The sequence below is a fragment of the Idiotropiscis lumnitzeri genome, chromosome 15 (genome assembly GCF_059441095.1).
Source record: "Idiotropiscis lumnitzeri isolate Australia: NSW breed Sydney's pygmy pipehorse chromosome 15, RoL_Ilum_1.0, whole genome shotgun sequence".
Classification (NCBI taxonomy): Eukaryota; Metazoa; Chordata; class Actinopteri; order Syngnathiformes; family Syngnathidae; genus Idiotropiscis; species Idiotropiscis lumnitzeri.
Genome location: NC_142405.1, coordinates 722,263 through 747,548, shown reverse-complemented (window position 1 = coordinate 747,548; position 25,286 = coordinate 722,263). Strand labels below are relative to the sequence as shown.

Here is a 25,286-nt window from a genome sequence, read left to right as displayed (position 1 = left end):
TATTTTGGGCTAGGCTAAAACGGTGCCCATTGACTTACTTCTATGTGGACATCAAATTTGGGTGGTCTGTCAAATTTCAAAGGCAATTATTTGCACTTACAGGGACTTTATGTGTGTGACTATGGCAAAATGTATGGTCAGCTTGAAAAAACATTGCTAACAACGGGTATCAGATTCCTATAGAAGTCATGAGAAAACCGGGGAAATGAATGCACGCTGTCAATCATTTATTGGCATTTTCACCGACATTTTTAGAAAGGACCACACTATACAGCATATACAGCTTACAAGAAAAGTTGAACATTGTGACAACAGTGACTGCTGTTATTTGAAAATAACTGTCAGTAAATGCATTTATCAAAAGCATTTACTATTTTTCAGACAGATCTTGAACATACAGAGCTGATACAAGGGACCATGGAGACTTTTGTAAACAAATGAGTGCAAACTTAATGTGCCTACAGCAGATGCGACACGATAACCAGCTAAACAGCCTTTAACTATAAAAATGAGTTTTTTTTCCAACTATACAAGCATAAGTCCTCGTTAACAGCAATAAATATGGTTGCGCTGCGTCGGCTGGCTGCGTGTCATAACTGGTTCGCTGAAGGGCGAGTACATGTGGCGTGTGTGGTTGAATCCTGAGTGCTGCAATCAGCTGGAGGAGGCGCCTCTGTACGCAACATTGGTGAAGGTGGACGTCGCTCCTTTGTACAGTGGATTGTTGGCCTGCAAAATAAGAAGCGGTGTAATTCTCCTTACGGAAACATCGTGAATTTTGGGTCACGATCTGGATGAAGGTGCAGATGCTGTCGTCAATCCCTTTTCTATTGCATTTGTACACTTAACTCATTCACTGCCAATGACACTTCTATTCGTCAACCGTATTCTGTTACTGACTTATATAAACATCAGGTATGTTTCGAAGGGATCGGCGCAAAAGACGGTCTCACTCAGCTTATCAGTGAAATTCAGGTTTGTAAACCAATATCTGAACAAACAGATCCGTGTAGATGGCGATAATGTTAGCGAGAGTGAGAACATCTCATTTTGATTCTCACCGTGTTCCACCTGGCTTTGGCTCGCTCCTTCTCAAACCTGTCGTACTCCCTCCGGTCGTGGATGGTGACCAGCAGCTTCCAGATGAGCAGGGCCACCAGCCCCAGGAGCAGGATTGCTCCTGCCACGGCCGACAACACCACCAGGATGTCAGCACTCTGAGGACATTCTGAGCAAGACAAAGTGTATTTTACAAAACAAGTGACGAGCAACAAATCAAGCTCAATTCGGTGGCGTTCTCGGAGACTTGTGGACATTCTGACATTCTCGATGTAAATGCTGGTGCAAAGCCAGCACAGGTCATTTTCGCGTATACGCCCCATTTCTACAGATTCGATTATATTCCACTTGTGGAGGCAGCACTTCATCACCAAGATGTCGTGTAACATTTAGATGGGCTCCTTTACAGAGACATTTTCCGAAATTGGCACTTGACAAAATTTTTACTTGGTTGTGTCATGTCACATGATCTGGGTCAGCAGGCACTGGAAAGACCCAATATATTTGGATCCAGACAAAGAAAAAATCCATAATCTGTTTCCTAAAATGCAAAATGCAAAAACGTCTGCACTTCCTGAGAGTCCTCAGGAAATTCAACCTGGACAGGAATCTTCTGCTAGCCTTCTACCACTCGTCCATCGAGAACCTGTTGACGTACTGTGTCTCCACCTGGTACGGCGGCTGCACTGAGGCGGACAGAGTGAGGCTCCAGAGGACGGTCAAAACAGCGCAAAGGATTATTGGCTGCCCTCTCCCCTCACTGTCGGACGTCTACACCGCCCGGTGCCTCGGAAGGGCTCTCAACATCGTCAAAGACAATACCCACCCAAACTCCCACCTGTTCGACCTGTTGCCCTCTGGCAGGCGCTACAGATGCATCAAATCGAGGACCAATAGACTGAGAAACAGTTTCTTTCCGAGAGCCATCTCCATTTTGAACTCTCACACACACACGAGCACACCCTTGCCTTGCAGAACAGCATCGTGATGTGTTTTTATATACACTATTCAGTACTAAATTCCATTGCACTCTCTTATTTATTTATCTAATTTATATATTTGTCTGTGTTATTGTTGTATTGCACTGGAGAGGGGAGCCCTCTAATCTCGTTGCACTCTTGAGTACAATGACAATAAAGGGATTTCTAATTCTAATTCTAATTCTAATCATCCATTCCTTGGCCTACCAGGAAGACAAAAGTTACCTGGCTCTTTTATCACAAACAAGATGGATTTGCCACTTTCGTCTTCGTAATACTGGAAGTGCTCCACGCAGTCGTTCTCGTCTTTGTACGAGCAGTTCACGGCATTCTTTGAGAGGAACTCTGAGTGACAAACGGATCGAGGTCGGCCCAGTCAGAGAAGCGTTCATGAAAGCAAAAAATCAAGATGGAGGCGTTCTCACCTAGTTGGGTCACAACTCTAATTTCGTCTTTGCAGATGCGACTGCAACTGTTGTCTTCCATGTACTGGCCTCTTTTGAAGTGCTGGCACTCGACACACTCCCTGGAAGAAGATGGGGGAAAAAAAAAAAAAACGTTTTTTTTTTTTTTTACACATGACACCTGAATGCACCACAACAGAATCATCAGGTGGAAGGACTTTTTTATCCAAGTAATGCAGCATATCACACACGACATGTACAGGTTTAGTTAGTTAGTAGTGACGAAATTTGCGGCCTTCATGTCTCACTTTTTGATGGTGCACGAGTCAGGGCAGGTGGGACACTTTTTGCAGGTGGCGCCATAGGCCCCCGGCTGCGTGCACTGGCACACGCCACACTCGCAGCTGCCGCGGCCGCTGCACAGCAGAGCCATGCTGGACATGCACGTGTCGATGCGCGTGGTGCAGTTGCAGTTGTCGCCCACCCAGCCGGCATCGCACTGGCAGAAGCCGCAGCTGCACTTGCCGTGGCCTGCGAGAGAGACAAACGTCACCTTTCGCCGTTTGGCTCCCCTCACATGATCAAACTCTTGATTCACGTTGCTTGGGGTTCGGGAGGGGGGAGGGGGGATTAAGGTCAATGGGGTCAGGATGAGGTCAAGGGACGGGTTAAGGATTTGGATCACGTTAAAAGGTTACGGTTAGCTTTTAGCGGTCGTGTGCAAGGAATGTTCAGTGTGAGCGGCTTCTCCATTCGCATAACGGATGATTCAAAGCAAAAGTGCAAACTTTGCTAGCTCAGACATTCAACACCATCGGGGAACATTTGCGACAGGAAAGAGTGGAGATAGCGTTCATTTCCGCTGGAGCCATCGCAGACTCCTTATTTGTGTGTGTGTGTGTGTGTTGGATGTGCACGCGTGTGGGAGGGGGTTTGGGTGTGTGGAAAGACGCTTTTATTTTTATTTATGCTGTTGGTTTTGGCTCGCCATGCCGCTTAAATGTTTCGACACATCAACGAGGTCCATTGTGAGGACATTCCTGTTAAATGTGATAACACACGAACAGCAAAGGCCTTTCAAGCCACGCCTGCTCTTGTTTTTGGCGGCGGCCGTCCTTTGTGAGCGCAATAAACCCGTGTGTGTTCTTTGAAACAGTGAAGCGTGTTCAGGCAAGTGGACATGTGCGCTTTTGTTGTGACACTCGGAGGAGAGGAGTCATTAACTGGACAGAAAGTGTTAACCGTTCATCGCCAATTGCTCGGGTCTTGAATTTGATACGCCACAGAGTGTTGTTAAAATGGTTTCAATGATCGAAAAGAAAAAAAAAAAAAAGACCAAAAAGAAGAAAAGTCAAACCCACGGCCCGCTCAGATGTCAACTGTCGATTAAATAACACGACGACGACGTGGAAAAAAATGGATGGCACTTTGTCAAGTGCCTTTCTTATGTTTTAACATTACAAAATGTTTGAGCCACAAAATATAGAAGAATTGTCTTTAAACATGTACAGTAGACACTCTCACTCAGTCAAGGGTATTAAAAAAAAAAAAGGAAGAAAAAAAATTTCCATTGTTAACAAGAAAAGTCTGAATGACTAATTGAGAGGATGTCTCCGCAAAGAGCAGTTACGTCCTTCTCGACATGCTTCCGGACAAATACAGGAAGTGCACGATGAAGAAATTTAGCATTGACGGCTTCCCCCGTCATCTTGTCAGACAGCCGGCACGCATGAGAACATTTCCTCCAATCGCGTGTCACAAAAGGAAGAAGGAAGAGTCGAGTTGAGTTGAATTATGTTTGAAAACGTACACGGCACAAGAAATGAACTCTGGATTTGGAAATGTCGACTTTACAAGCGGCATCTGCAGCAGGCTCGCCCAAAACACAAGACGGAACGACCAAAGGTCGCTCATTCCGTCACTGATTCAGAACAAAACGCACAAAAAGAGCAGAGCTGGCAGGAGTGAAGACAAAACGTTACGAGGGACTTTTTAGCGTGACATCATTTCACATCCGGCTCGTAAAAGAGGCGAACGAGGAGGTCGACTAAAAAGGGATAAAGTGACATAAAAAAAAAAAAAAAAAGAAATGTGGGAGGAGAGCGTTCTGGGATGGTTTGCACTCTTTTCCTGGGGAGGAATGCAAACCTTCTTGTTCTCTCTCTCGCTCTCCTTCGCATTTCTGTGCCCCGAGGACGGACTTGCTGGCTCTTGCCACTTGTAACTCGTACAGAATAAAAAACAAAAAAAAAAAAAAAAAAAACACACCGCAGGGAAGGAAAACGTCTTGTCTGCCTTCACACCTGTCGTTGCACAAAACGATTTCTTCAACGATCCTGCAAGGATTTAATCCTGCGTGTTATTATGTCAAAAGAAGATGATTGGAACGCGTTTTTCTGCGTCAACAGGCCAGGAGTGAGTCATCTGGACCCCCGGGTGTGTTCCCAGTGGGCCGTGCAGCTTTATAAAAGGTGCCGCTTGAAAACTATTCTCATGTCTCCCTCCTCGCGGAGCCATTTTGGAATCTGCAGAAAAATCCGTTTTATTAAATGTCTCGTGCACTCGCCTTTTGCTCCCTTTTCAAACTACCGCTGATACTTATGATCCTCATCCCTACCTACAAATAAACACGGATCACGATCTTTTTGAATTTCATTGGAGGGAACGATACGCTACTTTCGACTGGCTCTAATTTGACATCTTTATTCCAACAAAATGAACCGAAGTGGGCGGGTCTGAGTGACGGAATTCCGGCGCTGAAAATGAGTCCCGCTCAGTGACAGGTGGAGAAAGTTTCATGGTTGGAAAGAGGAAGGGAAAGCGCCTCTATTCCTGAGAGCTTTGGCATGAGTGGGATCAAGGAAAGCGCAAAAACCACGCCGTCCTGAACGCAACGTGTCACCAAGCAAAAACAATGGAGCCGAATGGCAGGGAGACAGGAAATGGAGGGTGCAGCCAAGAGGAGACTGGCGTAGATTATTGACAAAGTCCTCGCTTATTTTGTCTGTGTCGTGTACAGACTCACCCGAGCACAGCGCCCCCTTGAAGCGCAGGCAGTTGAAGTCGTCGCACTCGCAATGTTTGCCCCACACTTGGCCAAAGTCGCTGTTGTGACACGAGCACTGTCCGCACAGGCAGTCGCCGCGCCCATTGCAGACCTCGGGGCCGCCGGCCTTGGGGACGCACTTGGCGTCGTCCGAGGGGCTGTAGTCCTCCAGGGAGCACTCGCAGCGAGGGCCCAGCCGCCCGGCGTGGCACTGGCACACGCCGCACTCGTAAGTGCCGTTGCCGCCGCTGCAGGACGGGCTGTCGGCTTCGGCCGCCGCCTCGCAGCCGCACGCGCACGCAAAGTCCACCGTGACCTCCAGAGAGTCTTTGAATCCTAAAGGTTTGATGGTGAACGTCTGGGTCTTCTCCTTCGGGCAGCCTCGCAGTTGAGCCTCCGCGCTGAAAGACACCTGAAGACGAGAGTGGCTTGGCGACGGACGCCAAGAAAAACATTTTCAGGATGGCGGCGTTCCAACATACCGTGTCTCCGATCTTGAGGCCAGAGCAAGACTTGAGACCGGGGATGACTTCGGCGTTCTGGCAAGTGGCGTTGAACGACAGATTGAGCTCCTCCGGAACCCCCAGAAGCTCCAGCTCCACTTTGGAGCGAATTCTCTGCACCCAGAAGATCGTTCATCTCAATGCGGACGACTTTGGGGCACGCGCCGGGCGGTCGTTACCGTGTACGCTGCCTCAATGAGCTCAATGACATTCCCGGAGTCGCCGGACAACTTTCCCACGGTGGTGCCGGGAATGAGCTGACTGTATTCCTGGGAAAAGAGAAGACGGGTACGAGCTGAGCCCCGTTGCTGTGTTTACAAATTGAAATGTCACTTTTACCTTGTAGAGCGGAACCACATAGTTTGTCACGGCGAAAATCAAGTTGATGTTGTTCTCTGACATTTTCTCCGTCAGAAGCGCCAAGGAGGGATAGTCCTGCAAAACGCGTCACGCCGTCAAATACCAGACAAAAATCGTGCACGTGAGAAGCCGCGTTGGTCTCGTCAACCTAAGATCGCAAGTTCCAAAGCCGAGTTTGGTGCCATGTCCAAGAAATGTGCCAAGTCCAGATTTTATAGACGGCTTTTAAATTCTAGCTGCTAAGACGTGTCGTTTGTAAAATCAAAAAAATCCAAAAATCTTTACCAGCACGGTGGATTTGTTGTAGATGTTATCCGCACCCAGGTGACACTTTCCATCATTCGGCTGCACGATGCCGGCGAAGCGTCCATCCAAGGCAATATGCGTTTTGGCGTCGGTGGTGAACACCAGAAGATGCGAGGCGTCCGGACGCCAACCGATTTTGTCCTTCAAGTCGGTCAAGCCAGGTCAGTCACGGAACGGCGGGAAGGCGGCGTTTGCAGGCCTACCTTGCACACGACCGCCTGCATGACGGCATCGAATCCTCCTTCGGGGGCGTCTCGGTTTCGCGACACCTGCTGCTTCTCCACTTCCTCGGTGAAACGGGCCACCTTTTCCGTGAGCGACAGCACATGCTTGAAGCCAAACTGGGCCTGGCAGTCTTCGTGAATCCTTCGGGATTTGGTCGAGAGGACTTTGTTGAACGGAAAAAGACGCTTTCCTCTCGGCTCGACGGACTTTTGTCGCCACTTACCCGTGGCAAGGGTTGTCGATGGCCTCGGGAGGAGCGAGGTACATGTAGGGCGACGCGGTCTTGTCGACGAAGGCTCCGAAACCCATGCGCAGGTTACTGGTGGTCTTCCCCATGGTCTCAGCCAGCTGGTTGCCCAAAGTCCGCAGGCGAGCCAAGTCATCCTTCATGGAGAACGAAAGATCCATCAGGTAGTAGAGGTCCACTGGGTAGTCCTCCACTTGTTTCACGCTGACTGTGAACTTCTTGGAATCACCTGCACAAAAAAAAAAAAAGAGCGAGGTTATGGGACGGAAGGGACAGCGGTCCGAGGCTCGAGACTTGGGTTGCCTTTTTGGACCACCTGGCCTGAGCGCCATGCGGATTTTCTGGGGTTGAATCTGAGTGACGGCTCCGGCCGCGCCTGAGGCTTTGTCGCTGAGCGCCTCGTCCTCCAGCACCGCCAACGTGCTGGCGGGCGACTCCAGCGCTGCCTCGGAGCAGCCGCCGGCCAGCAGGTTTCGCTTCAGGTCGCAGCGGAAAACGCCGGAGCCTCCCATGCCGAAGGTCTGGAACACAAGATCAAACTCGGACTTTGTACTGCGGCGGGGCGGGTTTTGAAAGGTCACGCCTGCTTCGCCGTACCTCTTGCGAGCACCACGCACAGCCGGGGTCAACCGTCAAACACTGCTGACATGTGGTGACCCCTCGCGACGTGCACACGTTGGACCCTGTTGGGGACAATCACAAAAAGTCACACCGGCTGCGGAGCATTTCCCGCCGCAGACCGCCATTTGCATTTCCTCCATGATTCAGCGCCTCAGAGCTGGCGCGAGCAAGATAGCGCTCGTCACACGCAAGCTGCCTTGCGGGAGAATGTTGAACAAACATGCCCACGGACGGATGACGAACGGATCCTTTCGCACTCCAACTTGGCGGGTGACGACAGAGCCGACTTTTTTGATTTGCAACAAGTCATACAGAGGATTTTAGAAAACCTTTACGAAATACAGAGGATGCATTTTAATCCATCAAATCATGCAAGTCAACCACAGTAAAATCAAACCAAATTCGGTGAATTCCCGTTTATTGCCGAGGATACGTTCCAGAGCCAAACTCAACATTTGAAAACACAATAAAAGATTTGGATTTTTTAAAAAAAATCACATTTAAAATGAACTTTTTAAACGCAACAATAAATTGCAAGCATAAATTGTATCGAAAATACTCGCTTCTGTGTGTACATGGAAAGCGCCTTTAAGAGGCGGGGCCTAGTAAGGTGAGTAAGGTGGCACCTGATGTTAGTGAGTCTGCGTGAATATCTGAATGTGAGAAGTGGCTGCCCGTTGCCATACAGAAGGGCATTACAGTCACTAAATAAAAAAATCAAAAGTGTTATGTCCAACGGCGAGCAAATACGCGTTGCTGCCCATCCGATGACTTGATTATTCAAATGGAATAACCAATTTTCAACAGACTCGAACGTGACAGCCGTCGTCTGGAATGTATCCACAAGTTCCAGTGTACAGTGACAGCGAACTGGAAGTTACTTTTGAAAAGACAGGTGGGGAAAAAAAAGGGGATAAAAAAACTCACCATAAAGTGAAGAAGTGGACGTGAGAAGGAGGCAAAAGGCGGCCAGCAGCGTCCTCATGGTGAGTGCGGTTCACTCACTGGGACGACTTTTCCTCATTCTTACTCAACTGCTGCACATTGCGCGCGCGCACACACACGCACACACACACACGCGCACACCCTCACACACAATATTCTCCTTCCACACCACATCCACCTCCACCGTCCGCCTCTTCTCATCACCCAACGGTCGACGCCCTCTTTTCCGACTCGCTCACCTTATTAGCACGTAAACACTTGAAGTCGGCTTCCTAACAACGAGACTTTGACACAAGTGGCCAGTGAATCACTCACAGGGTAGTAAATACCATGGGGGGGGGGGTGCATTGAGTAAACAATACCATGTAAGGACATACAGTTGGGATGGGTTTTTTTCTTCGGCCCATTTGCAATGTGCTGCATTAAAGTTATGCAATGAGACGATCCGACATTATGAGGCATGCTCACACAGGATTGTACGATCAGTGCAACAATTAGTGCATTATTTTTTTGGTATCAAGCAAATGCATCAAATTAAAACTACCATCAACGAGTCATAAAACTACTCATAAAAGTAGTGTAACTAATACACTGTGATATTTTGATCTATCTTTCTTTGACCACATCAACAATAAATGAGTGCTTGATGCGACATTGTCAGGTGTGCCGCAAAAAATGAACCAATTTCACTTTACTGCGTTGAAGAAGATTATTTGTCTATTTTTGTGGATCAATATATGCCAGTGACGTACTGTACGCACTTTTTTGTGACATTTTACGAACATACAGTCAAATATTTGCCTCGGCCTGCAAAAGGTCAACTTTTGAATGAAACGCTATCTGCTCACTCTTTGCACTTGGAAGTTGTGGTAGAGCAACCCCTAGTGGCGAAATCAATTAACACAGGTGGCTTCTTCAACGAGACAGTATTGGAATCTGTCAATTTAGATTGAAAACAAACAAATATATATTTTCAAAACAGTCTGCCTCACACTCATCAACTTTCCTTTTAGAATTAAAACAGACACAAAATATCTTTCTGTTGGCATTCAAACATGCGGATGCTTCTTGTCTGTCCATATATTGAATCATTCATGCCGCCCACCCCCCAGGGGCACCCCCCTCATGCTTTCCGGACAGTTGCTAAGCTACCACCGCCTAGAAATAAGAAGAGACGACAGAAATAGAGGGGTAAGTCGGGCAATAATAGTCGTGCTCGCCTTCACTCAGCGTGTGCGTGCACGCGCGCGCGTATGTGTGTGTGTGTGTGTGTATTGATGGGCCCGGATGTATCGGAACCCTTTTGTTGGGCGTCTCGGCCACTGATGAGTGGCCTTTCCGGAAGAGCACAGCACTGAATGAAGGAGCTGGACTGAGTCAGATGGCAGCCAATTAAGACTGAACAAGAAAAGTGGAGGGAAAGGGGGGGTCTGATCGTGGGGGTGGGGTATGGAGAGGAAGTGTGGGGGTCTCGCCCTGTGCGTTATATATCCCCGCTTAGGCCTTTAAGCGTTTCGCTCACAGACAGTCACTGCCACGGCAGTGCAGTTTTAATCAGAACACAAGTGGGGTGGGGGTGTTAAGAAGAGGTGGCACTGATTAAATGTGGCCCCCATCAGATGATCCTCCCCTCCCTGGAGTGGTGGGGTGAACTGTAACCTCCCTGGGAATGTGGCAAAGGACATTCCTCACTGGACATTTCCATTGGTTCATATTTGTATGAGATCAGCACAGTCTGGCTTTGGAAAGAAAATGTTCCGTCCGCAACTACAGAGCCCCCAAAAATATGCCCCCCCCCAAATCTGCAAAGTCTGGGAAGACATCCCTTCATGACCTGGCTGATAGCAACAACTACTTTCAACAAAATAACGGGCTAGAAGTTCATTAATGTGTTGACTCCTAGATGGAGCCCCAGCATGCTTGGCGCCCCCAGAAAGTCTCCCCACACTTCCTAAATGATCTACAATTGGGGGCTAGTTGGGTGCTGACAAATATTTAAAAATTTGTATATTAAAACCTCAATATCAACTTTAGGATTTACGGGGCCCCCGTCATTCTTGGGGGCCTTAAAAAGTCTTCCCATCCGCCCCCCTAGATTAATGCCCCCGTTTCTGACTTAACTCTTTTAATGAATTCGCATTCATCTTGGCACACGCTTGCTGAGCGCGCCCACTCCCATCCCCGCAGACCACCTGTAGCGCCAAAAGTGACGTGATCAGCTCTTTGCGAGGGATGTCTTCGTTTAATTGGCGTTGCTAGGCTGCCAATTCCTCGCTCGTTAAGTGCAAACACCCCCACTACCCTCCCGCATTCCCCACTAGTCGCCCGAGCACCTCTGTTGGCCTCCCAAGCCCCCCCCTTCCACTCGGTCTCAAAATAACTTCCCCAACCATCTGTCACCGAGCTCCCGGGTCCGCTGTTGCTTGGAAACAAGTCTCACATCCGCGCCTGGAAGCATCCACAAGATGCCTTCATCAACTTTGGACTATTGTGGAAAGTTTGAGCAACAGGTTCAAGAGCGCTTCAGCGTTCGGATCCTTTTCATTAAAAAGGATTTAATGAATAATAATGGAAGCTCAAAGGGAGGATTTACATGAAGTACACGTTACTTTCGCTCAACACTGTCAGACTATTTGACGTGATTTGCATGCAGCAAATTAATTATCTGCAGGTTAATCCACCAGCTAATGAGATTATTTCATTGCACAGGATTTAGAAAAAAAAACTGTATGCCACATGTTATAATCACAAAATGTTCAATTCCATTTTTGCCAGAAAATACCGCCGTGCCATGAAGACAAAATATTTCAAGACCGGAAAACACGAGAATTGACTTGCTTGTCAGTGGCTCCATTTTTCTTGCAGATCAGCTCAAAAGGGGATTTCTATGAAGACGGGTTATTTTACAGAAGCGCGCTTTGATTTATTAAGAGACACAATTCCACCTTGTTGATTTACATATGCAAAATTAATTAGCTGCAGGTGAATCCTCTGACTAATGAGATTTCATTCACATAAAAGCAAAGCATCAGAGGTGTTTGCATACGCATTCAGCCGCTGAGCCGATTCCTTATCCGGAGATTCCCAAATTGAGGGCGCTGACCTTTTGCTGATTACCATGACAGCCATTCATCATCACACCAACAAGCATTTATTTATTTCAAAATGAACATACAAAGGTCGTGCAGGCTGCCATGACAATTAAAAAAGACATTTGCATGTTGTTGAGATATATATATATATATAAATAACAGCAGGTCTAATTGGGGGTGGGTGGGCCAATAATCCCGCAATAAAGATTTGCTCGGGCTCAATCATACTTTATTAATTCATGTTTTCATTTCTGAGCGATAACTCGCCGGAACTGACAGCTCCCAAGTGGCGCTGGTCGTCTCCAAGGCAACCAGTGTTAAACTCAGACTTCATGAGGACCTTCCAGCTCTGTGGATCTAATGCAAGAATTGCATTGGAAATTCCGCCATGATTCTGATTTAGATATGTGGAGAAAATTGCACAAATGAGTTCATTGTCTAACACCAGCACCAACAGCACACTCCAAAAGCTTATTTCAAACAATAAATATTTTTTTTTAAATATTGTTTTAAGGTTGGTAAGTGTATAACTGTCCCCCCCCAAGGCACAGACTGCAAGTTGATGGGGAGCTCATCATGACTTTCAACGCACCAAAGCCTTGGCACAAAAGGAGCGCAGGAGAGAGGGGGGTGTCGTGGGATGAGGGGGGGGGGGCGATGGGGCTCCACGCACAGGCTCTTATTACACCTTGCGCACTCTTAAGAGGACCCACGAAAAGAAGCCGCTCAACAACCTCAGCACTTTTCTTTCTTTTCCTGTATTTGGGCTCACTTGAGTTGCTTCTTTCTTTTCAATCCATGACGCCAATCAAGTTGCTCGTGTAATTTTTCTTCAGGCCAACTTGGAGCCATGAACGCCTCCTCGTTCCTCGACGCCACGCACGGCGCGCTCCTCAACGGCAGCCAGACTTTGGCGGGAACGCTGGCCGCCTACTCCGGCAACGGCAGCGAGTCGGCGGTGACCGGCGACGGCGGTGTGGGCGGCGGCGGCGGCGGCGGCGGCGGCGTCGGAGGAGGTGGCGGAGGCTCGCTGGTTCTCCTGCAGGAGGAGCGCAAACTGCTGGTGATGCGCGTGGTGCAGATCGCCGTGCTGTGCGTGCTGTCGCTCACGGTGCTCTTCGGGGTCTTCTTCCTGGGATGCAACCTGATGATCAAGTCCGAGAGCATGATCAACTTCCTGGTGAAGGAGCGCCGGCCCTCCAAGGACGTCGAGACCGGCATGATCGGACTCACTTAAGGGAGGGCGAGGGCACCGAAGCCAGGTCTTATCTGCATGAACTTATTAGACGTTTGCGCCCCCCCCCCCTACAAGTGAGGATTAGATATGCAACGCGGTCACGTCACCTTCCAAGTGACTCCAAAAGAGTCATCTTTGTGCGTAAAGTTTGTGCGTAAAAGCCGCCAACTGTTGACGCGCGGATCGTTCAAGTGAGTTGAAACGTTGCCAACTTGAACAAAAAGCGACGAAAATGTTTACAAGATGTTACCTCACGTTTTTTTTGGGATAATTGTAATTCAATGAATGTTTTGAAACGAAAAAGGCATGATTGTGCTTTTTTTTTTCTCCATCACTTAATTGCGCAAATAAAAGGAAAGGTGGCACAAATGTTGCACGTTTTGAAGCTCACGTTCGTTTTTGACAGCTTGATGATGTGATGCTGGTGCTCCAAATGTTTGGCATGCTCGCCGTTTGGTCATTCGGGGTCTGTTTTGTACTTTGGAAACAATATGATGCATGAAGTCTTTCTTTTTTTGTACCAAAGAAGATTGCAAACATTAAATAAACAACAGCACATCAAACTCTGTCTGATGGATGAACGTGTGATTAACGATAGGGGAACGCTTCATTAAAAATCTGCCATTTTCTTTTGAAAAGTGCATGATTTGGACACAGAAATGCTGTGACGTCACTTGTGAAGCATTTCACCACACAAAGACTAAGTTTTGTTGTTGTTTACGATTGATTATCATTTTTCTGCTGGAAAAGAAATACGTTTTGCCACAAATCCAATATTTTTGCCATGAAAATCAATGTTTTGCCTCAAAAAGTCAAATAGTGAACACCATATTCTGCAATGAAGAGGATGAAGCGAAATGCAGAATTGTGACGCAAAATTCTAGATTGTGCCAGGACAACACCACAAGGCCACAAAAAAATAACATTGTGCGCCAAATTTTATAATTGGCCACAAAAGACAAGATTGTGCAATGAGAAGAACAGAAATTTTGACGTTAACATGAAAATGCGGACTTTTGCTACAAAATTCAATTTTTCTCCTAAAAACCCCCAAAACATGAATCCACAAAATTCTAAAAAAAAAAAAAAAAAAGCACTCAGCACTCATCAGCTCCAGCACTTAGCCTGATCCGACTCAAGAGTGGGCGACACTCAGGCCACTTGAGGCTCCATTATTCCACCCCAACTCTAACCATCGTTTAAGTTGACACTGGAGCTTATCTTAACGCTAATTCGACTTGTGGACGTCGACGGCCACCAAAGCCTCTTGGGCGAGGCCCTCGTGATTATTTTAACACGAGCTGGAGGAGCCAGGCAGCCACCTCGCAAACACGCCCGTGCGTTCACGCGGCACGCCGATGAGCAACAGAGCGGCAAATGCTCACAAGCGCCGCTATCCCCCAGAAACCGCATGAATAAATAAAAACGCCGGCGATAATTAGACGGCAGCTGCTGAGAACAACTTCAGTCGCACTCAACCGACATCCAACATGACGAACATGTTCTGTGGCTTTACGTGACAACAATCTACGGTGGAACTTCTAGTGGACAAGAGAAAAAAAGTGGAGCTCGCCTGACAAAAGTGCGCGAGAACACATTATGCTGCAAAAAGGCAACATTATTGAGCAACAAAATGTCATTTCATGAAGCCCCAAAATATTTTGGCACAAGATTCTAAATTGAGTATTGTTAATCTGATGTTTCATTCTGCCCCCAAATGCCTTATTTGGCCACCAAACTCTGCAAGGAATCATTAAAAGTGAAAAAGTGAAGTGATTTTTCTGTTAAAGTGCAATCCTTGGCCACAAGATGTTGCTTCGTGCCATGAAAACATAACATTAAGCTCAACAATAAACTTAAACGGTGGAAAGCAATTGCCAGGCACGTGCACGCAGAATGAAACCGGCTCACGCAGAAGCAGCGCACGCACACACACACACACACACACACGCGCGAATGCAAACATTTGAAGTGGATTATGAAGCGCAATATAGAAAACAGCTCTTGATGTTTTTGATGACTGCGAGCGGCACACGAAGGTCACCGCATTGTTCTTAATTATGATAGGAGCCAGAAGAGGTTGTGGAATGTTTTGCACCCCAAAAAAATAATAAATAAATAAATGAAAAACTCAGACATGATCTGTGCTCGCCAGGATGTTTGCTTGTCAAGAAGGTTCAGCGGTGACCTTTAGCGCTGGCTTAATAATGAACATCGCAGCGGCTCTGAAGTGGTGTCAAGAATAACGGCGCTAAAGCGGCACTGGCATTCAAACAGGATGACTAAAAAGCTCACGGGCCTTTTTTTTTTTCTTGAAAAACTGTTCTGAATTCCCTCCAGTGTTTTTTGACAGGCGCTCCGGATATACAAAGGGTTGGTTCTGGGCGCGCACACGGTTCCCTCCAGGACCGAGCGGCCTTTCTCGGACTCATTCAGTCGCCTCCTAATGGGATGTGGAGGCGGGGAACAATGGGCGCCGCTCAAACGCTATCTGCAGGTGAGGCCTGTCTTTTCATCTCAATGACTTTGTATTCAGACGTCGCCAAAGCCTGACAGGGGTTATCCCATGACACGCGCACACGCACGCACGCACACACACGGGTTTCAGAACGCCAGCTCAATTTTAATCGCTTGTGGAGAAATTGCCATTTAATGCTTCCAGACGTCGCATTCCCTCAATACGATACACCATGAAAGCCGTTTTTCAAAGTCAATCTGATTTTCCCCAATCATTTCTAGATTTACAGCTGAAAAGTTTATGGAATTAAAATTGACACCGGAACTACAGTAGCGCATAGGAGATTTAAAAAAACAAAAAAGAAAAAAGAAAAAAAACGTACATGCTGCACTAACATTAAATATTGATGTCAAGAAGAGGGCCTCAAATGGCCCCCGGGCCGCAGGTTGGAGACCAATGGCTATCTTTTTTTTTTTTACATTGTGACATCCTCCAAGTAAACACATAGACGTGTGTGTGTGTGTGTTCATATGATAAAACAAAGGAGATGCGAGTGTACTGACGTGGCGAAATTGTACATTTTTCCCCCTTGACAGGAAGGAAAAGAACATTCGGTTCTGTTCCTTCTTCTTCTTGTTCTTGCGCGGCCTGTTGCCAAAAGAGCAGCACTGTGCTGTCAGTATGAGCTACGGGGGGGGGGGTGTCAGCATTCTCCCCTTACACACGGCACCTCCGCCGCGTTCCGCCAGCTGACCAAGAAGATCTCCTCGGCGCTTTTGGAGCACATTTTCAGCGCCTAGAATGAGCAATCCATAAAAAGTGCAGCCCGCCTCTCATGATGCTATGAAGATCATCAAAAAGTATCCAACGCTATTTGGAGTTATAAAAGTATCAAGATGGACATGAAAGGGGCAAGAGCACCTTAAACCGTTGGCCACCTTGATTTTTCCACCACCTCAGGCCAGCCATCCAAAATACCGTCAAGCACGCACACAATTTGCACTGGTCTTCGGCTAAAACGCAAAACTGGAAGCTCATTCAATAACTTCAGGCCACCATCCGACACCTCAAATCGCTTCAGACGATCCCCTCGGGGAGCGCCACAACTCACTTTCAACCGCCACCTTAAATATCTTCAGAGCGTCTTAAAGCCGCTTGGGCCACCTTAGACGACATCAAACGACCACCACAAAGCACGCAAGACCACCGGAAATGACTTGAGAGCATTTGAAAAAGTCTTGAACCAGCTGCGCATCTCGCACCACCGATCAGATCGGACCGTTTGCGAGCTCATTATGCTGAAGATTGCCAACACGCACCCCCCAGAAACACAGAGAGACAGCCGAAGACAACATAATTGGAATCCACGGGCTGTTATGTATTAATAAAGCGAGGGGGGGGGGGCACAAAGAAGTGCTAATTGGCCGGAGAACCGAGACACGAACCCCCGCGTTGCACCTGATCACAAATTTCAAGCACCTTAAGCGATGCGCAGGCCAACTTAAACGTGAAACACTTTCAAATGTGCGCCCACTTTAAGCCACGAGGCGAGCGGAAGGAAATCGTGGATGACCAAAAAGAAGTTAAAAGTCTGCTTTAATGGGTTGAAATGTATTTAGAGCTTGCAAGGGTTGAAGCGATTTAAAAAGTTTCTTTTTTTTTTTTTTATATGGTCTCTTCATTGCGACGCTGGAATTGCCTCACGGGCAATTCCACATTTCCGCATCGTCGTGTTTGTTTGGGCTTGTGAGGCGGAGAAGCGACCTGATGGCGACCGCACATCATCATCGTCATCATCATCGCAATGAAGACGTTACCACTTTAAAAAGTCGTCTCTCCAACACAGGAAGCCTTCGGCGCTCCTGTTGCCAAGGTAACGAGGTAAGGCGTAACGGCCACGTGCAGGCCGGGAGCGGTGCTCGCTGCACGCCAACTCGTGATTTGTTTCGATATGCAGCCCATCCCACTCATGGCCACCCCCCCCCCCTTCAGTTTGTATGAATAAGTGATGGCGATGCTACGCGCCGCCGTGATGACCATTAACGAGTGCATGTGACTGCCATGAAATATTACAGAGGAAAGACAATTTTCATTGCTCAGCAACCCTTTCCAGGGATGAGCAACTCAAAAGACGGAGAGGGGGGGGGGTAGTTCGACTTTAAGTGCCCACATCCTACCTGACTAGTTTGACTAGTCTGAAAAAAAAATGCCATTTTTAATACGGACAAGCTACATGGATACGAGCTCTTATACATTATTATTATTTTATTTTATTTGACATTTCCCCCGTGCATGTATAATGACATCAAAGTCTTTGAACAACCCAAAATAAATAACCACATGCTGTGATTTACTTTCTCGGTGCAAATGACTCTCATGCATAAAAAGTAGCATTCAAGGATGGCACAAAATTGCTGCAAAACAGAAAAACAACATCAAGTGCGAGAATCATTTTGTGCATTTTTCACAAAAAAAAAAAAAGGTAATATTATTGAGGTCCTGCGTTTATCCCGCATGGAATTCCAAATTTGGAAAAAAAATCTTTGGCCTACTCATGTTTTACTGTCGTAGACGAGAAGAAGAAGTAGAAGAGATTTGCTGCACCCCCCCCCCAAAAAAAAACTGAATAAAGTTGTTTTTTTAAGTATTGAAAAAAACCAAACCGCATCGCATGACTTTGATGGCCCAACTTTGGTCGCGTGTGCGCGTTCTATAAAAAGAAGCGTGCGCTTTTGCAAACGACTTGACGTGTGCTGTGTGGGCCGCACAGGAGAACAGAACCAGAATTATCTCCTGTACTGCGCTGCCAATTAAAAATGCTTTGCTTGTTTGTGCTTCATCTTTGAGATAGACGCACACCCCCACGCACGCACACCCCCACGCACGCACACACAAATCACAGTGATCCACCGTTCCCATTTTACAGCCCCCCGTCAGCGGAACAATCTACTGGAGCACCTCAGGGCTGCAACGGACATTCATGTTGTTCAAAGCATTCTCAAGACTGTTACGTAATATTTCTTGATTTGGTTGATTTATTTTCACTTTGATTTTATTTATTAATTTAAAAAAATAAAATAAAATAAATAAATAAAACACTTTTAAAGTTTGGTTGATCGTCTAACGCACCTCTGAACACGGCCGCAGGCGCCAGCTTCTCGCATTATGTTTGCGTCCTTCGTAATCATGCAAACGGCGACCTAGCCTTGAGGCGAATGTTGGCCAAAGCTGGTTTTGGACAAAATGAGCCACGTTGTCACCGAATCCGCGATCAGGAAGTCCAACAAGGCGCACTATTTTTCTACGTGTCCTTTGTGATGAGAGATGCTTCAATAAGTTGGTCAAAAGCGCCGCGCTGCCACGCGTACTCCAAACATACACACGTCCGCCATTACACGTTTACACATGTACACGAGAGACACACACACACACACACACACACACACACACACACACGGCCGCGTTACGTGTTTTAGCCTCAGTGCAGGGAATGGAAGCACAGCACTAATTAGTGTTGTCTGCCAAAGTGGAGCTCCCGAGCTGGAGCTGTCTATTAGACAAGTATTGTCGGCAATGTCACATTTGGAGGAAATGTACACGCACATGCACACTTGGAACACACACACACATAGGTAGAAAACATCCTCCATGAGAAGACAACTTTATCATTCTCAGTTCCCAGAATAAATAAAAAGGTGAGTGAAAGGTCACCTGCATGCCTTCTAAAAAGTTCTCTCTGCCTGAACACACACACAATCTACATGTGAGCTATATTTTACTGCTATTTTCTTTTCTGCAAAAAACATCTTCAAACACATTCTTACTTGTTGGCGTCGGCCCAGCGTTATTTTAGTTTAGTATTTTAGTTACAACATACATGACTCTTTAAAAGAACATAATTAGAGCACAACACAAAAAAATCCCAGTTTCAGTCCGAATTCGGCCGCATTTTTTGTTTTTTTGTTTTACAAAACCCAACAAAATCCTCAGGGGATGTTCCGTCTACTAGTTGCTATAGTGACACGCTCTAGTTAAAAAGAAAGTCCAAGTGGAAGCACCACTAATGAGCTTTGATTACTTGTTGAAGTGGATGAATGAATTTAAAGTAAATAAATAAAAATCCAAGTGACTCACCGGGGGTCTCAGAGTCGTGCGTCCACGTGGTTGTTTGGCGTGTGTGTGTGTGTGGGGGGGGGTGTTACGTGGGTGCGCCACGTGTGATGCATATGCCCGTTACAGTTTTTTTTCGTCACCTGTGCACACTTTTGCACCCCAGCAGATGGGCTACAATTAACAACACACGGCTTTGGAAGATATTATCAGAGCATTTTGTAATGTTTGTAAACAATCGGCATGTTCTAAAAGCGACTGACTAACAACCAGTAGTGTGCAAACGGGGTGCGGCTCCACGGGATCCTGAAAAAATTAACGGGCGGCAAAACGCACGTCAAGCATAAAAATCTTTCCTCCACAACTGAAGTCCATCTGAGGTCATCATACAATTGAGTGTCTCTTAAGCAACTTCAAACTCTTTAAATCGTCTCATCATCCCCTTGCAACATTTAAAGCGCCATGCCGCTCGTAACGTCGCTTCCAGAATTGATTTTGCCTGCCGTTGAAATTGACAACTTCTTGTCTTGGCCTCGGCCGACGAGTGCTAGCAAGACTCGTTTGACACGGTGTGCTTCCTTTTGCAGAATTGGGCTTTGTGACAAGAAGATAACACCCCCCAGACGTCCCCCGCCTCAACAACCCACCCACCCCAGTCCACCTCCCTCCTGCAAAGTGGATCTTTCTCTCCAGTATAGGTAGCAAGATTTTATTCAGAGCCACCGAGCCTCGGGGCATGGCGCCTCATTACAGGCCCATCTCTTGCTCAGCATCAGCGCCCACATTGACAAAAAACACCTCCCCACCCACAAACCACCCTATTAGTCCCAGTGGTCATGTCAAGGAGGCGACAGACGACCGTCACTGCACATAAACTGGAAAAAAAAAAAAACTTTGTTCACATCACACTGTGGCTTGCCCGTCAAATTACCTGCAGATATTTGAGCAATTATGGAGTTCTTCCGACAACGGAAAGGAATGTCTTGTCGGAGAGTGAAAGTTTTATTCTTACTTTTAAAGGAGCCGCAGGAGGCTGATTGAGACATTTTGTAGAAAATAGATTTGCCAGTACCTCCAATTGACCAGTAGATGGTAGCAATATAAGGACAGACAGTGTTGCTCTGCGTTGTTGTTTACATCCGCAGTCAAAATATTAGAGACAGCTGTCAGCAGAATGTCAGCTATTTTAGATCACACCTACAACCACAGAAATATGCAAGAGGTTCTGTCAAAAAAAAAAAAACGATTTCAGTCCAAATCATCTGATGAAACGACACGTGTGGTCTCCATGCGGTCTGATCCACTGGGACGGCGGTGGGCCGCGAGGCCGCATCGTCTGAGTGTGTTGGGGGTCATCTCAAGTGAGGGGAGCGCATCGAGGTCCCTGATCATGCAGCGGGATTAAAAACTCAAAGGGATTAGAACGTGCCGATTGCATGCTAGTGTTTCGTTTAGCTGGCTATTAATAGCACAGAGCGGAGGAAGAGCAGCCGCAGCCGCCACGCAAAAGAAGAGGCTCTCTTGTTGATTCATTAACACCCATTGTTCAGAAATATTGCAGCGTGGGTGAAGGTCGGACACTTTCACGCTACAGTATGTCGCCGTCCAAAATAAAGCATACGCCTCATATTTGTTTCTCTTGCATTATCACGGCCGCCTCTTAAAATAAAAACATGAAATGGCTCCATTCAGCTCAAAGTGACAAAAGCTCACTTGGCTTAGTCGAGCACTATTTATTTTTTGGCCCTTTCCGTTAGCGGAAAAAATTTAAAATAGCACTTGGTATAAGAATGACAAATACTGTGGTGACCTGAGATACGAGTTTAGTTTGGAACGACTCAACTCCTCTTTGTTCACCAGTACAGCACTAATATTTGCCAGATTAGTAGCTGAGAAAAAAGGATTTATTTATTTATCTTATATTCTATATTATATTATACGATTTGTGTTCACTTTGTTGCAAAAAAGGCATCAGCATTACATTTTTTTACCGTGAGTCTTGAAAGTAACAAGCTTAAAAATGGTTCCCAAAACTTCTAAATGATCAACTTACTCATTTAATTTCAAAGTATTCGTTTTTGAGACAAGTTCCACTCACGTGCGGAGTCCAGCTGAGCGCTCTCGTTCATTAGCGAGTGCAACGAATCACTCCGCCTCAATGGCTCGTTGTTCGGTCAAGGTGTCCGTCCGCCTCTTCCGCGATGATCTTCCGGTCACTTATAGGTCTTTTCATTTTCGATCATATCAAGTAATTATGGTTCAGTTTATCCTCCTTGCATGGTGGCAAGCAGAAATGGATGCTTTAACGACCAGACGACGTAGAGGTTCGACTGTTCTATACGTCCATCAGTTGCAATGACGATTACAGCTTTTTTTTTTGAAAACGATATAAACCATCCTGCTGGTTCAGATACAAGTTGATTATAGTTAAGACCTAAAATATAAAATGCAAAGAATATTTTCGTTTGGGAAAGGACAGAATTGTTGGACACACGAGTCACAGCGGCGTGAGAAAAGAGGGAATAGCAGCTCTGATTTTATTAAAAACATAAATTCAAACATGTGCATTTTTACTCTCAGGTAATGTTAAACAACATCCACTCGGTGAAAAGACGAACACAAAAGACACGCAAATACTTGACCTATATACACTCGAACACCATGCTCAGGTGTTTGCAGAACCACATGCTCTACTGTCCTTCTTACACTTGATGCTTCCTTCCAAAGCTTTTCCATCCCGGTCAGAACACAACCATACTAAACGGACCGAAAATGACAAATACATTTTTTTACGGCGTGCCGTGAAATGTTTCCAATGTAAAATACGTCCTTGACTTGACGCTTCCCTCCTATCACGAAAGTGCAGTCGATACGCTCTATCCCGGTAAGAACACAATCACGTCTTTGCTGTGCCGGCCTCAAGTGCCATCGCTACAAATCAGAAACAACTTTTTAGGTTTAGGACGTCACAAGTGAGCGCATGCACGTCGATCATCCGGCGCATGGTCCACGTTTGCTTCAGCCTCTCTGGGCCTCCTGGGACATGGAGCGTCCCAGAGCTTTGGGCGCCTTTGAGAACTCCATGAGCGTGGGCTTGACGGGCGGCAGGTCCCGCGTGATCTCGCTCACGCTCCTCTTGGCGGGGCAGGCGCCGTCCGCCATGGGGAAGGACCGCAGGTCCTCGGGGGCGTGCGGGGCGCCGCGGCCCAGCCGGACGCCCAACTCGGCGGGCGTGAAGATGGGCAAGGGCAGGGTGTGTCGCTTGGGAAGCAGCTGGTGCTCCCTCACGCCGCGCTCCACCGTGCCCACGCGGAGGACGCCCGACGGGCACGACTGCGTTAGGGGGGAGGCCTTCCACTGCCGACTGAGGGTCTCCTTGCGGGAAGTGTCGTTCATGTTCATCGTCTTCCTGCGGGCATCAATCAAATTTAGGAGACCTGCTTGTGAATTTGGGAATTGCCAACGCGTTAGTCAAAGTATAATTTCACCAAATTGGATGACTTCCTGTTCAACTGTCGTGAATTAAGGGTGCAAAATTTGAGCAGTTTTTGAGCAAGGTTGAAAGTTTTAAAGCATTTTCAAAGTTGGACACAAATGACAATTTATGTGATCAAATCGAGTTTTTACAGAATTGAAGTTTGGCTCTTAAAGGGGAAGTCAAACCCCCAAAAATATTTTGGAATCAAATGTTTTATGCGGCATCACTCGTCGAAACATGGCATTCTGGGTCATTTTGCATTTGCGGAATGTGAGTGAAGCAGCAAAATGCATCCGTTTTCAGCCATCTTAGGAGGCGGCCATTTTGTTTGAAAATATGACATCACAGTTGCTCAGGAAACAACCGATCATGACTCACATTTTCTCAAGCTGAGCCATGATTGGTCATTCGTTGAGCCCTGAGCGGCTGTGATGTCATTTTCAGTCGACAGAAGTGACAAAATGGGGAGATGGCGAAAATGGACGCATTTTGCTGCTTCACTCATATTCCGAAAAAGCAATATTAACCAGAATGCCATGTTTAGACGAGTGAAGGCGCATGGAACATTTTATTGCTACTAATTTTTTTGGGCTTCCCCTTTAACGTGGACCTTCAACATAGTGGGAGAAATGACATGATATATATCTTAAAATATCTTATTTGTCCCCAAAATGACGAGCGTTCCAAGCCATTCCTCACCGTTCCTCAGGTTGAGTCTTGAGGCTGATGCTCTTCCAGTCGGCGCAGTAGCTCTCCCTCTGGGCCTTATTCTCTTCCCGGACGCTACACGACAGCTCGGCTCCGGCCACGACGCCGTTACACTTCTCCGCGATGGTGCACACGGGCATGTTCCTCAATCTCGTCTGGACGCTGATGGATTTGAAATTTTCTCCAGCTGGCCTCCTCTCCGTCTTTGGGTGTCCTGCCGTGTCGGGGCTGAAGCGCACCGCCTTTATGGACACACTGTTGCTATTTCGGACACGTGTTGTCAGCGGACAATCGGCCCAACGCTGACACCGGACACCCGCGAGTGTTCGAAGCTCGTCTGCAGAGACTAATTGGCATGAAAACCCCCCACCCAAATGGTCGCCGGACCAACACTTTCCACATTAAACTGGATTACGTAACCACACACACACAACAGGCCTTGAAGAGGAAGCGCGGAATGTCGATATGGGTTTGGACTTGACGGACATTGAGCGAGCCGTTGCTAATGTGGAAACATCGCACTTTTTCATCCACCACACCAGCTTTTAAGCTTTTAAGCCTTCGCGACTTCAAGACTCGACTCCGAGGTTTTGGGTCAAAGACTCCACGCCGACTCACTTGAGAACTTCCCGACCACTTGAACTTGATCTGACACGCTAAAAAAATGCTCGGCAGCTGTGAAATTTGAGGAGCCAAAGTCGGGTTCATTGATCAACTGACCCAGCAGATTGCGTTGAAGATTGCAAGCTGGTCACCATAAATTGAATGTAAGCTTCTTAGAAAAGGTGGCTGGACGTGGGGGAACATCCAATCGGGTCGCTAAGCAAAGTTTTAGAATCGATCATTCCGATAATTAAATTCTCTCGTCATAAGGTGAATTACAAAAGCATTTCCCTGATCACAATTGATGAAGCAATAATTGTTTATTTGGTAAACAATTTCCCGATCCTCAGCCCAGTACGTTGGGTATTCCTAACCCAACATTGACAAAAGTCCCGTTTGGACCCAGCTTGAGGTTGGCAATTGCATCTCAAATGAGTTGGAAGAGTGTTTCATGCAGTTGCTCAAATATGAAAGTTTGTTTTTTTTCTTTTGTGCTGGTGCAGCGCCGCGCGTCACCATCAAACGCGCTGGTTACGGCCCGCTGCCTCACGCTGGCCGCTTCTGCACATTCATCACCTCAGTGACAGGGCGCCACGCTCCACACTCGGGTTACATCGCCCGGGAAGCGTTCGCCTTCGGAAAGTTGTCCGCTGGTGTGATGTTTCGCAAAGTGACTCACTGGTCTGCATTGGGGGATGATATAACTAACACACACACACGCACGCACACGCACATTCGCACGATAGCTATGATGGCATAATCTGTTTTGTTTCAAGTTTTGTATCAAAGTGGCACCAATTCACTTTTTTTTTTCTTCTCGCGAGCAGAGAGGGGAGGGTGGAGAAGGAACGGCGACAATGGGAAGTTTGAATCATGGTCCACATTTTGTAATTACCTAATCTAT

The 25,286-nt window shown here is 46.9% G+C and overlaps 3 protein-coding genes across 4 annotated transcripts; 1 reads left to right on the top strand and 2 right to left on the bottom strand.

The window, feature by feature from the left end:
* Positions 1-210: 210 nt before the first annotated feature.
* LOC148322016 (integrin beta-3-like) lies at positions 211-21,784 on the bottom strand. Of its 2 annotated transcripts, none has more exons than XM_088317935.1 (15): positions 21,692-21,784; positions 7,728-7,813; positions 7,447-7,651; positions 7,107-7,359; positions 6,862-7,024; positions 6,638-6,799; positions 6,332-6,427; positions 6,172-6,261; positions 5,972-6,106; positions 5,469-5,901; positions 2,752-2,974; positions 2,465-2,565; positions 2,265-2,384; positions 1,062-1,228; positions 211-729 (listed from the first exon to the last, which is right to left on the bottom strand). In XM_088317935.1, the coding sequence occupies exons 1-15, from the start codon at positions 21,720-21,722 to the stop codon at positions 655-657; spliced, it is 2,340 nt and encodes a 779-aa protein (XP_088174061.1). In that variant the 5' UTR covers positions 21,723-21,784; the 3' UTR covers positions 211-654. The 2 variants fall into 2 exon arrangements, with proteins under 2 accessions (XP_088174061.1, XP_088174060.1); XM_088317934.1 differs by lacking the exon at positions 21,692-21,784 and adding an exon at positions 8,679-8,823.
* LOC148322017 (reprimo-like protein) lies at positions 12,439-13,582 on the top strand. The gene has a single exon (XM_088317943.1). The coding sequence runs from the start codon at positions 12,639-12,641 to the stop codon at positions 13,023-13,025; it is 387 nt and encodes a 128-aa protein (XP_088174069.1). The 5' UTR covers positions 12,439-12,638; the 3' UTR covers positions 13,026-13,582.
* Positions 21,785-22,113: 329 nt separating the features above from the next.
* tcap (titin-cap (telethonin)) lies at positions 22,114-24,036 on the bottom strand. Its single transcript, XM_088317456.1, has 2 exons — positions 23,771-24,036; positions 22,114-23,002 (listed from the first exon to the last, which is right to left on the bottom strand). Exons 1-2 carry the CDS (start codon positions 23,917-23,919, stop codon positions 22,612-22,614), a joined length of 540 nt encoding a protein of 179 aa, XP_088173582.1. The 5' UTR covers positions 23,920-24,036; the 3' UTR covers positions 22,114-22,611.
* Positions 24,037-25,286: the final 1,250 nt, after the last annotated feature.